This window comes from Artemia franciscana, chromosome 21 (genome assembly GCF_032884065.1).
Source record: "Artemia franciscana chromosome 21, ASM3288406v1, whole genome shotgun sequence".
NCBI lineage: Eukaryota > Metazoa > Arthropoda > Branchiopoda > Anostraca > Artemiidae > Artemia > Artemia franciscana.
Window position 1 is genome coordinate 30,628,597 of NC_088883.1, and position 14,456 is coordinate 30,643,052.

At 35.4% G+C, this 14,456-nt stretch overlaps 3 protein-coding genes across 5 annotated transcripts in view; 1 reads left to right on the forward strand and 2 right to left on the reverse strand.

Moving 5' to 3' along the window:
• The window catches only part of LOC136040871 (uncharacterized), a 685,992-nt gene that overhangs the window by 323,923 nt on the left and 347,613 nt on the right, over nt 1-14,456 (forward strand). The window lies entirely within an intron of this gene.
• Nucleotides 1-14,456, reverse strand: part of LOC136040869 (frizzled-5-like) — a 445,049-nt gene that overhangs the window by 321,743 nt on the left and 108,850 nt on the right. The window lies entirely within an intron of this gene.
• Nucleotides 5,161-9,372, reverse strand: LOC136040724 (serine/threonine-protein phosphatase 6 regulatory ankyrin repeat subunit B-like). The gene is made up of 3 exons (XM_065725029.1): nt 7,515-9,372; nt 6,129-7,243; nt 5,161-5,370 (listed from the first exon to the last, which is right to left on the reverse strand). The coding sequence occupies exons 1-3, from the start codon at nt 9,370-9,372 to the stop codon at nt 5,161-5,163; spliced, it is 3,183 nt and encodes a 1,060-aa protein (XP_065581101.1).

Below are 14,456 nucleotides of genomic sequence, written 5' to 3' on the forward strand. Positions count from 1 at the left end.
TCAATGGGACACCGAAGAATGTTGTATATTCGCAAGTTTTACTTAGTTAATTTGTAGTGTATATGTATATCTATCTTCTATATCTATATATATAAAAATAAGTTGTCTGTCTGTCTTTCTGTGGATCAGGTGACGTCATGTTTCTGTGTTGACTGACGTCATGAAATTAGTTGTCGTCATTTTTGCTTTGACGGTGACGCTGAAATACCTGATAAAAATGTCGATAAGGGGTTACATGATATTATTGTAAAAAATATGATACATGGACCTTGCGGTGCACTGAACGAAAATTCACCATGCATGGCCAAAGGAAGGTGCACAAAGCAATATCCTCGACTTTTAGTATCAAACACAATTACTGGCAATGATGGTTACCCACAATATAGAAGAAGATCTACTGAAAATGGCGGGAAAACAGCAATAATAAAGAAGCGTAACGGTACCACCATCGAAGTAGATAACCTGGCACACAAAAAATCGCTCGAGGCTCTGGATCAATACTTGAAAGATTTGCGAGGGAAGTCGAAACCATTTGGCAGCACATTAATATTGCTTGCGGGAGATTACAGGCAAACATTACCTATAATACCTAGATCAACTCCTGCAGACGAAATGAATGCTTCCCTAAAAAATTCTAATTTATGGGCACACGTAAAAATATTAAAATTAACTACAAATATGCGTGTCCGATTGCAAAACGATGACTCTGGTCAAACATTTTCAGATCAATTGCTGGCAATGGGAAACGGAAAGCTCCCAGTAGACTCAATTTCAGGACGTATACAACTACCTGCTGATTTCTGTAATTTAGTGACGTCCAAAAATGAATTGATTGAAAAAGTATTTCCGAATATTCTAAAAAATTATAAAAATAATAAATGGCTAAGTGAAAGAGCGATTCTCGCACCCAAAAATATAGACGTCCACGAAATCAACAATATTGTTTTGACCAAGATTCGAGACCAGGCAGTCCTTTACAAGTCAGTCGACACAGTTTTGGAACCAAATGAAGCGGTTAATTATCCATCTGAATTTTTAAATTCCATAGATCCTTCAGGGTTTCCACCACACGTGCTACAACTAAAAATAGGCGTACCAATAATACTTTTAAGAAATATCAACCCACCAAAGCTTTGCAATGGCACGCGACTTGCCGTAAAAAAAAACAATGGAAAACCTAATAGAGGCCACAATCTTGACAGGGCCTTATGAGGGCGAGGCTGTTCTTATTCCTCGCATTCCCATGATTCCAACGGATCTGCTTTTTCAATTTAAAAGATTGCAATTCCCAATTCGATTAGCATTTGCAACCACCATCAACAAAGCTCAAGGGCAATCACTAGAAAAATGCGGTATAGATCTTAATACAGATTGCTTTACCAATGTACAATTGTATGTTGCATCTTTGAGGGTCGGTAAACCTGACAATCTATTTATACGCACAGACAATGGGACAGCGAAGACTGTTGTATATTCACAAGTTTTACGTAGTTAATTTGTATTGTATCTATCTATCTATCTATCTATATAAAAACGAGTTGTGTGTATGCATGTTTGTTTGTTTGTAAAAAGAACGTTTGCATATGACGTCATTATTAGTACATACGGCTTTGTATATGGACAGACAATGGGAAAGCCAAGAATGTTGTATATTCGCAATTTTTACGTAGTTTGAAACACATATATAAATCTATCTATATTCACAGGTGGGACACAGGGACACAACTACAATGGCGCGTAACTAATATGGCGCGTAACGACTTACGCGCGCGGGGAGGCTTGGGGGGGCGCGAAGCGCCCCACCAACTAGGTGTTGGGGTGGCGCGAAGCGCCACCCCAACAGCTAGTATATATATAAAAACAAGTTTTATGTATGCATGTTTGTTTGTTTTTAAAAAGAGGGTTTGTATATGACGTCATTATAAGTATATGGCTTTGTATATGACGTCATTATAAGATGACGGTACAGACCGGGACACCGGGACACAAATGGCGACCGGGACACAGGGAACATAAATGACGTCCCGGGACACTCAAAGAGAAATTACAGACCGGGACACAAATGACGACCGGGACACCGAGACACAGGAAATATAAATGACAACCGGGACACAGAGACACAAATACAACGGGGACTTTAACTACGTAAAACTTGCGAATATACAACATTCTTTGCTGTCCCATAGTCTGTGCATATAAATAGATTGTCAGGTTTACCGACTCTTGAATATACAACATACAATTATCCATGGGAAAAACAATCCGTATTCAGATCTATACCGCATTTTTCTAATGATTACCCTTAAGCTTTGTTGATAGTGATTGCTAATCGAATATTCCGTATGTCCCCGTCGTCATTTATATATCCCCCCCCCCCTCTTTGCCCCCCCCCCCCGGCGTCCCACACACACACACGCACATATATATATATATATATATATATATATATATATATATATATATATATATATATATATATATATATATATATATATATATTCCCAGGTGGGACACAGGGACACAACTACACAACTACAATGGGCTACACTACACACTGGGCTGCCCACTTAATTGGACAATCTGTCTTGGCTTTTTTCGGCATTGTGAAGGGACACGTTTGCACGGAGCATAAATGGGAGACAGTAACAATGGCCATCAAAGGGGTAAAATTAACCTTGACTGGGCTGCCCACTTAATTGTACAATCTGTCTTGGCTTTTTTCTACAATTGGCCATGACTTTGACTTTTCCCACTACTATTCCCCTTTTTTTTAAATTCAAATTAACCTTGACTGGGCTGCCCACGTAATTGGACAATCTGTCTTGGCTTTTTTTTACAATTGGCCATGACTTTGACTTTTCCCACAACTATTCCCTTTTTTTTAAATTCAAAAATCAACGTTGATATTTGAATTGAAAAGGGGATAGTGAGGTCGAGGTTCAAGGCATCGACCAAGTCTGTTGATTTTTGAATTGAAAAGGGAATAGTTGTGGGAAAAGTCAAGTTACGGTCAATTGTAGAAAAAGCCAAGACAGTTTGTCCAGTTAAATGGGCATCAAGTCAAGGTTAATTTTACCCCAAAGCTGAACACCAACACCAACAACGCCACACCAACAGCTAGTATAGATATATATCAATTTCGATATATTGACCTTTAAGTATTGCCTGGAAAATGAGGTTGCCAAACCTATTTAATGTCTCACTTAGTTTTAACATTGAATTGATTTTGAAACAAGACAAATTTCACAAGAATGCTTTATTTCAAGAAGAACAATCTAAATATTTATTTTAGAGAGCGAAATATGGCCAAGATACTTTAACATTCTTTTGTATCAAATATAATGTTAAGAATTCTGAGTAGAAACCTTCAAATGGTAGCCTAAAAAAAGTAATACTGCAACGGCCTGCTAAATGTTCTTGGAATATTGTCTTTTCTCGTTTCCTACTTCCAAATCTCTTCTCTGTTTCTAGAAAACTTCAAATCCCAACAATAAAAGAGAACCTTTTTTTTAATGTAGATTTTTTACGATTGTTGATAGCTTTCTGCATCACAACCATGACAAATTGGTCGGGGTACACTGCGCGCATGGACTAAACAAGACAGGTTACCTAATATGCAGGTACCTTATACAACGACTTGGCTACACTCCAGGTGATGCACTGACAAGTGAGTCTCTTTCTTTTTCTTTTTTTGTGACTCCTGTTTCACATTTATTATTTTCAGTTATTCAGCCCTCTGATCGATTGAATTTTTTTTTTTTCAGAATACCACTGGAAAAAGATTGCTCTGATGAAATTGGCTGCCTTGTTTAATGTTCTCTACTCTTTCCACCCAGTAATATTTATAATATGTTTTTTTTTAATTGATGACAATGGTTTGTCAAATTAGATGAAGTATCATCCCTCCAACATGTTGAGGGCTGGTAAATGGAATGGAAGGAATTCGTTTTTTTTTCGCTTAATGGGTTGTTGGAAGTGTTTTCAAGCCAACAATTCAGATGTTTTGATTTTTTTTCAAAACTATCTTTTACCATCTTTGCATGCATAAAAATTCAATGTAGTTTAACTTAATTGGAAAAAGTATATTAGAAAGAGCATATTGTTGCACACCTTTAGAAAATATTGAATTTCTGAGAAAATATTAATTGTGTTGCGAAAATAACACTTTGGTTTTGTCGTGTTTGTTTTTCCTAACACCCCGATTTCAGCTTATTCCTAGAAAGTGGTAAGGGTCTAACCTCTGTGGTTTTTATAGGAAGTGTAGGCCGATTTGATGAATATGACTTTGAATTTTGGGAAGCTTCGTAGAACTCTTGCCTGGGGCCAAAAATCTATTGTTTCTACCTATGTCTGTTCGTGATTTCAGCTGAGTTTATCATTTGGGTTTTCGCACTTGGGATTGCAGTAGAGAAATGGTATCAGGTGTGCCTCTTAAACTTTAATTGTTCTCTCATTGCTAAAGAAATTAGAGTTTATCCTTTGCTCCTTTCTAAGTGATGACTTTAAAAACTTTGCTTACGGCATAAAAAGTCAACTTTTGAACTAAGACAGATAGATTTTTTTAATTCGACGGCAGTCGATGGCTCTTGATGAGCTGATAGAAGTATATGTCATCCAATTTTTGGTAGAAAAATTCCTTCATGAGATATATCAGTTTGAAAGTTTAAAGGACTTCAGTAGTAAGGTACACATTGAAACCAAAAATAGACCGATTCATAAATGGTATTAGATTTGCATCATAAACATTAAAAGTTCTCTCATTGCTCAAAAATTAGAGTTTATCCTTTTTCTCCTTTCTAAGTGATGACATTAAAAACTTGGCCTACAGCAAAAAAGTCAGCTTTTGAACTAAGACAGATAAATTAGAAATTGCTTCTGGAATTCCATAAGAAAATCCTTCAAAAATCTTATCTTCTCCTCTGTGGCTTCTATCTCTTGGCCTACTTTCTCGTATTCATACTTAGTAATCAGCACGGGCTTTCCCTTGTAGGTTCTCCCTTTTATATGATAAATCATATGATTGATACGCTGCTTTTGTCATCTAATCAGTGCTTCTCTCTCTTCTGTTATGAATGGGATTTTGTCTATTCTGTCAACTTCCAAGATGTTTTACATTTTCTGATATCGTATGATTTTAAACAAGGGTAAAAAATAGTGGTTCTAATAGCTTGTTATTACAAGCAGTAGATCTTTAACAATTCCAGCTCTGTTTGTATCTTGCATTATCAATTGGTACCATTGATCCGTGTTACTTATCGGTGCCGAAATTATATCTTGTATATCTTGTGCCACTTTAGGATCAAATATAGGCATTGAGGGCATAGGAGACATCCTTAATACTGGATAATTGGGCTTAGCAACTTCTTGTCTCTTCAATATCCCACGTGGAGATTCCCCAGTATTTGGACATTCCCCACTTCAAATTATTTGTTGGTGGCTTGGTGCTGTTTCATATTATGAAATAAATAAATAAAAATATTATTTTAGTCCATTGTCATTTCATGAGAATTGAACAGTAAAAACAGGTAGAAGGACTAGAGAAACATCAAATTTTCAATGTTTCAGTAATTTGATTATGAACTAGAGTTAATGCAATTTATTATTCGTTTCTTTTTGGGTTTCTTGAGCCCTAGATTAAAAAATAAGTTATCGTAAAATTAATTGAAGTACACTTTTTTGCTGTTCAACAGAGACATGCTGATATACTTCTATATTTGGGAAAATAATATTTACTTTGAAAATAAAATTTCAAATAATACTTGAGAATAAATAAATCAGACCCTATATGAAGTTTTGACGTTTTATGACTTTTTATTGCTATCAAAAATCATGTTTAAAGCACTCCTTCTCCTAATCCAAATCCTCATACTTTTGTTGTATTCAATAGTATAATCACAAAAGTCAGAAAATTTATTACAAAAGTTGTTTCTGTAAAAAAATAATCTTTTAAAACTTATAAGTTCATCCTTATAAGCTAGGTAATTTTTCAAATTTTCTGGAATATCCAAAATATTTTCGGACATTTGGAAATCGCGTGCAGTTTTATTTATTACGTCCCGGCAAATTGATTTCAACTTGTAAGGATGAAAAACTGCGTCATTTTCTGAAAGATATTTAGCCACGCTTACCTTTGAGGTGCAAGAGAAAGAAGCAAGCATTAAAGGTGTCTCATTATTTGAGTTTAAAGAATTTATGCCTGCACCCTTTGACACTAGTAACCTACACACATCCAAGTGACCGTTCTGAGCGGCAAAATGTAAAGGAGTTGATTTACTAGAATTTAAAGCATCTATTGTAGCGCCATTTGAAATCAATAGTTCACAGGATTTTAGGTATCCAGACGAAGCAGCATAATGTAGAGGTGTTTCATTCATAAAATCTCTGGCATCTATTGTAGCACCGTTTGAAATCAGTAGTAGAGAAATGTCTAGATCTTCAGTGTCAACAGCAATATGTAAAGGCGTTTGATTACATGAATTTATGGTATCTATTCTAGCACCCTTTGAAATTAGTAGTTGACAATAATCAAGAAACATCAACTCAACAGCTACATGTAAAGGCGTTTCACAGAAGGAATCTACGTTATCTATTGTAGCACCCTTTGAAATTAGTAGCTGACAAATTTCAAAATTCCATTCATCCGCAACAGCTCTATGTAAAGGTGTTTTTTTCTCAAAATCTATGGCATCTATTGTCGCACCCTTAGAAATCAATAGCTGACATACATTTAGATTTCCAGTCTCAGCAGCTCTATGTAAAGGTGTTTTTTTCTCAAAATTTATGGCATCTATTGCAGCACCTTTTGAAATCAATAGCTGACAAATATCTAAATTTCCACACGCAGCAGCTTTATGTAAAGGTGTTTTTTCCCCAGAATTTATGGCATCTATTGTCGCACCCTTAGAAATCAATAGCTGACATATATTTAGATTACCAGTCTCAGCAGCTTTATGTAAAGGTGTGTTTTTCCTAATATTTATGGAATCTATGGCAACACCCTTTGAAATCAATAGCTGACAAATATTTAGATTTTCAGTCGCAACAGCATAATGTAAAGGCGTTTCTTTCCGACATTCTATGGCATCTATTGCAGCACCCTTTGAAATCAAAAGCTGACAAATATTTATATTTTGAAACTCAACAGCAATATGTAAAGGTGTTTTTTTCTCAGAATTTATGGCATCTATTGCAGCACCCTTTGAAATCAATAGCTGACAAATATCTATTTTTCCAAACGCAACAGCTATATGTAAAGGCGTTCGATTAAAATGCTGACAGGCATCTATTTTCGCACCCTTAGAAATCAATAGCTGACATATATTTAGATTTCCAGTCGCAGCAAAATGTAAAGATGTTTTTTTCCAAGAATCTATGGCATCTATTGCAGCACCCTTTGAAATCAATAGCTGACAAATTTAGATTTCCAGTCGCAACAGCTCTATGTAAAGGTGTTCTTTTCTTAGAATCTATGGCATCTATTGCAGCACCCTTTGAAATCAGCAGCTGACACATACCTAGATATCCTTTCATAACAGATGTATGTAAAGGTGTTTGTTTATAAGAATTTTTGGCATCTAGTTTAGCACCATTTGAAATTAGTAGTTGACAAGTATCTATATTTCCGGTCTCAGCAGCTATATGTAAAGGTATTCTACCTTCATTATCTTTGACATCTATTGTAGCACCCTTTGAAATCAGTAGCTGACACATATCTAGATATCCTTTCATAACAGCTATATGTAAAGGTGTTTGTTTGAAAGAATTTTTGGCATCTACTTTAGCACCCTTTGAAATTAGTAGTTGACAAGTTTCTATATTTCCTGTCTCAGCAGCTATATGTAAAGGCGTTCTTCTGTCCATAATATCTTTGACATCTATTGCAGCACCCTTTGAAATCAATAGCTGACAAATATCAAGATTTCCTGTCCTAACAGCTATATGTAAAGGCGTTTCTTTATAAGCATTTATGGCATCTACTTTAGCACCCTTTGAAATTAGTAGTTGACAAGTTTCTATATTTCCTGTCTCAGCAGCTATATGTAAAGGTATTCTACCTTCATTATCTTTGACATCTATTGTAGCACCCTTTGAAATCAGTAGCTGACACATATCTAGATATCCTTTCATAACAGCTATATGTAAAGGTGTTTGTTTGTAAGAATTTTTGGCATCTAGTTTAGCACCATTTGAAATTAGTAGATGACAAGTATCTATATTTCCGGTCTCAGCAGCTATATGTGAAGGTTTTCTACCCTCAATATCTTTGACATCTATTGCAGCACCTTTTGAAATCAGTAGCTGACACATATCTAGATATCCTTTCATAACAGCTATATGTAAAGGTGTTTTTGCATAAGAATTTTTGGCATCTAGTTTAGCACCCTTTGAAATAAGTAGTTTATAAGTATCTATATTTCCGTTCTCAGCAGCTATATGTAAAGGTGTTCTACCCTCATTATCTTTGACATCTATTGCTGCACCCATTGAAATCAGTAGCTGACACATATCTAGATATCCTTTCATAACCGCTATATGTAAAGGTGTTTGTTTATAAGAATTTTTGGCATCTAGTTTAGCACCCTTTGAAATTAGTAGTTGATAAGTATCATTATTTCCGGTCTCAGCGGCTATATGTAAAGTTGTTCTACCCTCATTATCTTTGACATCTATTGCATCACCCTTTGAAATCAGTAGCTGACACATATGTAGATATCCTTTCATAACAGCTATATGTAAAGGTGTTTGTTTATAAGAATTTTTGGCATCTAGTTTAGCACCCTTTGAAATTAGTAATTGACAAGTATCTATATTTCCGGTCTCAGCAGCTATATGTAAAGGGGTTCTACCCTCACTATCTTTGACATCTATTGTAGCACCCATTGAAATCAGTAGCTGACACATATCTAGATATCCTTTTATAACCACTAAATGTAAAGGTGTTTTTTTATAAGAATTTTTGGCATCTAGTTTAGCACCCTTTGAAATAAGTAGTTTACAAGTATCTATATTTCCGGTCTCAGCAGCTATATGTAAAGGTGTTCTACCCTCATTCTCTCTGACATCTATTGCAGCACCCTTTGAAACCAGTAGCTGACACATATCTAGATATCCTTTCATAACAGCTATATGTAAAGGTGTTTGTTTATAAGAATTTTTGGCATCTAGCTTAGCACCCTTTGAAATTAGTAGTTGACAAGTGTCTATATTTCCGGTCTCAGCAGCAATATGTAAAGGTGCTCTACCTCCATTATCTTTGACATTTCTTGTAGAAACATTTGAAATCAAAACTTTTCTAAGCTTGGTAGGTACAACATTTTTACCTTGGTCCTCTTCGTTACGTGAACGTTTATTTTGCGTTGATATCTTCAGCATGATTCTGTGTAATAAATTGAGGTGACCTTGCTTAAGCGTTTGTTTATATTGGTACCTTATGTCATAATAAATGACGTCATTTGGGCTATCAAGAAAGATATTAAACGTCATAATGTTTTTAAGTTTTAGCTTGACGTTTTTATGATTTTAACATATATGAAGTCATTTTTAAGTTATTACATCTTGTAGGTGCATCTTCTGTCAAAAATATATCACACACAGAAAAAGCTTTTGGCTTTTTAGGTGGATATGGTAAAGGACGAACCCCAGTTGAAACTGAAGTCATCACTTAGTTTTAATAAAACATCATATATAGTTGTAGGCTACGATTATGACGTCATTCATGATAACGACAAAAAAATTATGCTGTATTTTTGATACTGTATACTGTGATACTGTATATAACAAAAAATTATGTTATATTTGGCGAAAAACCCTTTTGATTTCAAATATCATATCTGGGCACTTACCAAAGATGTTAATATCTTTTAAAATGCATTTTAAAAACAGCTCTCTATGATGTTCCAGTGCCCTACTAATTGCGGAGATGGAAAACAAATAGAAAAAAGAGGACACGTCAGTGCTACCCATGCAATACATTATTTATTACTAGATGTTGGGGTGGCGCGAAGCGCCACCCCCAACCCCCCAACACCCCCCCCCCCCCCACCCCCAAGCCCCCCTGCGCGCGTAAGTCGTTACGCGCCATTGTAGTTGTGTCCCTGTGTCCCACCTGTGAATATAGATAGATATATATATATATATATATATATGTTTTTAACTACGGAAAACTTGCGAATATACAACATTCTTGGCTGTCCCATTGTCTGTGCATATAAATAGATTGTCAGGCTTAACAACTCTTGAACATGCAACATAAAATTGTCCATGGGAAAAACAATCTGTATTCAGATCTATACCTCATTATTCTAATGATTGCCCTTGAGCTTAGTTGATGGTGATTGCTAATCGAACATTCCCTGTGTCTCCGTCGTCATTTATATATCTCCCTGTGCCCACCGGCGTCCCCGTTGTGGTTGTGTCCCTTTGTCCCGATCGTCATTTATATTCCCTGTGTCCCGGTCGTCGTTTTTGTCCCGGTGTCCCAGTCTGTAATTTCTCTTTGAGTTTTGCGGTCGTCATTTATATTCCCTGTGTCCCGGTCGTCATTTGTGTCCCGGTGTCCTGGTATGTAATTTCTCTTTAAGTGTCCCGGTCGTCATTTATATTCCCTGTGTCCCGGTCGTCATTTTTGTCCCGGTGCTTTGTTGATGGTGATTGCTTATCGAACATTCCCTGTGTCCCGGTCGCTTTCTCTTTGAGTGTCCCGGTCGTCATTTATATTTCCTGTGTCCCGGTGTCCAGGTCGTCATTTGTGTCCCGATGTCCTGGTCTGTAATTTCGTCAGTCGACAAACTTGACGTAAGTCGACAGACAAACATGACGTCACTCGACAGACATAACACACAGACAACTTATTTTTATATATATAGATGTCGTTCCAGCCGGAGGACTGTAAGTTCCACAGATATACTTTTCAGCCATAGTGGATTCAATCGTATGCTTTTCATTTTGATTCGGCATTTTTTTTTTGGGGGGGGAGGGTTTCAAGCTAAGTTTCGTAATACTTTTAAATTTGTTTTCAAAATAACATTTACTATTCAGACCAATTTAAATAACAGTTATTCATGGCATTCGGCTTGAATTCAGATAGAATTGGATATTTTTCTCACTAATTTTTTTGCTTTAAGTTCGTTTTCTGATTTTTGGTTACTATGGACGTTGTTTCACCGTTTACTGGGAGGCAGCAACTACTGCAATTATGACATTCCCTGTAAATTTCAACTTATTACCCTATGATGTTCCTAAAGTTTTTTCTATACCTCATTCTGACAACCTTCATCTACATAGTCTATTGTGATCTAATTTAACATCTCCCTCAGAAATCTTAAAAAGTTTTTCCTTAATTACATCACCCTTTTTGAAGACCCAGGATCCCTAAGTCAAATCTTATTTGCAAAGAAAGGGATAAAATTGCATTGTTTACAGTCCTTGCCTTAGCAGCTATGTGAGTTATGTCATTTCTCAGGGTATAGTGAATTCAAAAATATAGTGAAGTATAGTGAATCCAGGTATACCAGGTATACCAGGTAATCGAACATTCCTTTTGTCCCGGTCGCTTTCTCTTTGAGTATCGTCATTTATATTCCCTATGTGCCGGTGTCCCGGTCGTCATTTGTGTCCCGATGTCCCGGTCTGTAATTTCGCAAGTTGAAAACATGACGTCAGTCGACACACAAACATGACGTCACCCGACAGACAGACCCACACACACACAGACAACTTATTTATATATATATATATATATATATATATATATATATATATATATATATATATATATATATATATATATATATATATATATTAGAAATAAATAGATTTCTATAAAAATATGCTTAAGCTAAGCTTTTTTTTTTTGGTTTTAAAAATTAGATTCGTGAGAAAGAGTCAAACTCTAGCGTAAAGAGTGAGTCGTTGAAGTGACCCCTTTCATATATGGAATAATTTCTGTTCATTTTAAGTTTTAATGTCGCTCCTTACTTGTATTTAAAAAGAAACTTTTTTTTTATTTAATTCTCGATAAGATCAGTCTTATGTTTTCTTAACACTTTAACAAAAAAACATTTAGATCGTAGCCGGAAACCATTAAAAGTCCCAGACTTCGGCCTGCCTCAATCCTTCCAAATATTCAGCCAACAGCCAAGACTTGCACATGGAAATAAGGAAAGGGATATATTACGAATCTTCGTCTTTTTCCTGTCAACAAATTAATGGGTGACAGGTTTGTGACAGGTTTGAATGGGAGATGAGCTGCAGACGACCCATTCCTTTTTTAAATACCTAGTAAAAAGGAACTTGCTGCATTAGAGAAAAGATGGGCACAGTCAAAGTCTGTATCCCTACAAAAATTGAATGACTTCTTTTCAACACCCTCATCTTTGTCTAAATAATCAAAATGTTAGTTTCTTATAACTAAACTTGTTCCTTTTTTATTGTTTTTCTAGCAAAGTCTAGGCACTGTTTGGGCTTTTCTTCCAACAATAGAATCTAAAGGAGATGCCTATTCTAACCAAAGACTTCTCTTTTGTTGTAACCACAACCTCTAATCCCTTTGATAATTTCAGGCTAGGTGAACCTCTAGCTAAACACACTGAAGTTAATCTCAATCTTCTCTTGAAAATTCAGGAATCCGTGATTGCGGTCAGAATGTGTTGAATTTAGGTTAGTTATAGTTAACTCTAATGTCAGAACACAAACTCAAAACTGTTTGTTTATTTTAAAAGTTTTTAGAGCTTGTCCCCGCAGTCTCAAATGATGAAAATTAATTTGAAAACTTAGATGGTTTGGTCCTGTTTGCTTTTTGATCTGTTACCATTTTCTTTCTGGGCTTTTCTATTTTTATTATGTTGTCTATATTTATCTTTGAAGGCTTTTTCATTGATTTTTTTTTTCACATGAATGAATGATTCTAGGGGTACCAAGCTGATGGAAATATGTTCTTTTCTTTCGTTGTTGTTGTTTTTTATGATTTATTGTAACCTGAATGACTAGCACGTTAATATTTTATATTTGATTATTTATTTATATTTTTTTGTAGTCCTATAGTCCACAAATTCCTTTCTATATTGGTATTTTCGAGTTTTGTTAATTATTTTCAGAATAAACAAATTTAAACCATAAATGATTCCATAAATGAACACAATGAAAGATTTTGCAAGTTATACTTGGGGTTCATACCTTCTTTTTGTTTATTAAATTAGGCAAAAAAAAAAATCCATTAGTATGAACTTCAAGCTTGGAATTCAAGCCAACGATATAGCCTATATAGCGACAGAAATTTGTTTCCAGGGAAGGAAGAGTAAAAATAGAATTATATTTTAAAGAACAAAGTTTTAAATTTTTCTAGAGGAAGAACCTTTAGACTAATCTTGGGCGGGACATTAACACCAATCACCCCCTGTTTGATGGTATGCTAGCTTAGTGCTTAAAAGATCATACTTTAAGCAAAAGTTCTTTATTATGGCAGAGCTGTAGAAACCGTGTCATCAAACATTATCATATTCAACACGATAGCATTGGATTAGTAAAGAGAAATGTCTCCTATGTATTTTATATCTGCCTCAACTAATAAGATAGAATGGATGGTCATAAATACTTGAGGAAAACCTCACTTAATTGCAAATTAAAAGCTATACTGTCCTGAATAAGAGGACAGCCTGATATGGCTTTAACAACCATGGGCCCCTGGGCACTCTCACATGGCATCTTAGTGCCTCCCATGTATTTTTTCAACATCGCTCCCCATGCTCATCATGGAGAACAGATTCAAATACTTTGCGGGTTGAGGGAGGGGGGGCAAAATCTCTTCCAAACTAAAATTTCTACTGCCTCCACACAAATAGCAAGCTGATGTTTCCTTGACACCCCATATATCACTAAGCAGTACTTAGTGTACAAAACGTAAGTTACCACAGGGTAACTTATCCAATAACGGTAAGTTATAGGTCAAACTTACTCTTAAATTTCATAAATGTTAAGTTTAAGTTTATGATGAACAAAAATGTTCTCAACTGAAACGAATAAAACCCTAAAAGAGCTGCCACTTGGCTAAAATCCGTCATAGAAAATTTTTATTCATAAGATTCAATGTATGAGTATAGCCCCTTTGAGCTGATACTGATATCGCTCTGTCGGACAAACTCTTTGTCATTTCCTACCTGAGTAAAAAAAGAAAAAGAAAAAAGGGATGTGCGATGAGTCAGTCAGTCAGAATAAATAAGACGTTCATAGCAGGTCAATTTAATTTGGTGAGTTTTTTACTTTTGACTTGAATTTTTTGATTAGCTATCTTTTACTATAGAATAAATAATCAGTCAATTATATATCTGGCTATAATGTAGGTAGTAAAGCCTATTAATAAATGTATTCCCGTCTAATGGTGACAGCAGCAACTAGTGCCCAAACGTAAATCTTTCCCGTTATCCCACTAGATTCTAAATTATTTCTGAATGAAGTGTCGT

Coding starts and splice junctions, on each gene's coding strand:
- LOC136040724 (XM_065725029.1), bottom strand. CDS start 9,372: ATGCTGAAGATATCAACGCAAAATAAACGTTCACGTAACGAAGAGGAC. Junction 7,244..7,514: donor TGTTATGAAAGGATATCTAG/GTATGTGTCAGC, acceptor CTTTACATATAG/CTGTTGCGTTTGGAAAAATA. Junction 5,371..6,128: donor CTTTCTCTTGCACCTCAAAG/GTAAGCGTGGCT, acceptor GGGATATTGAAG/AGACAAGAAGTTGCTAAGCC.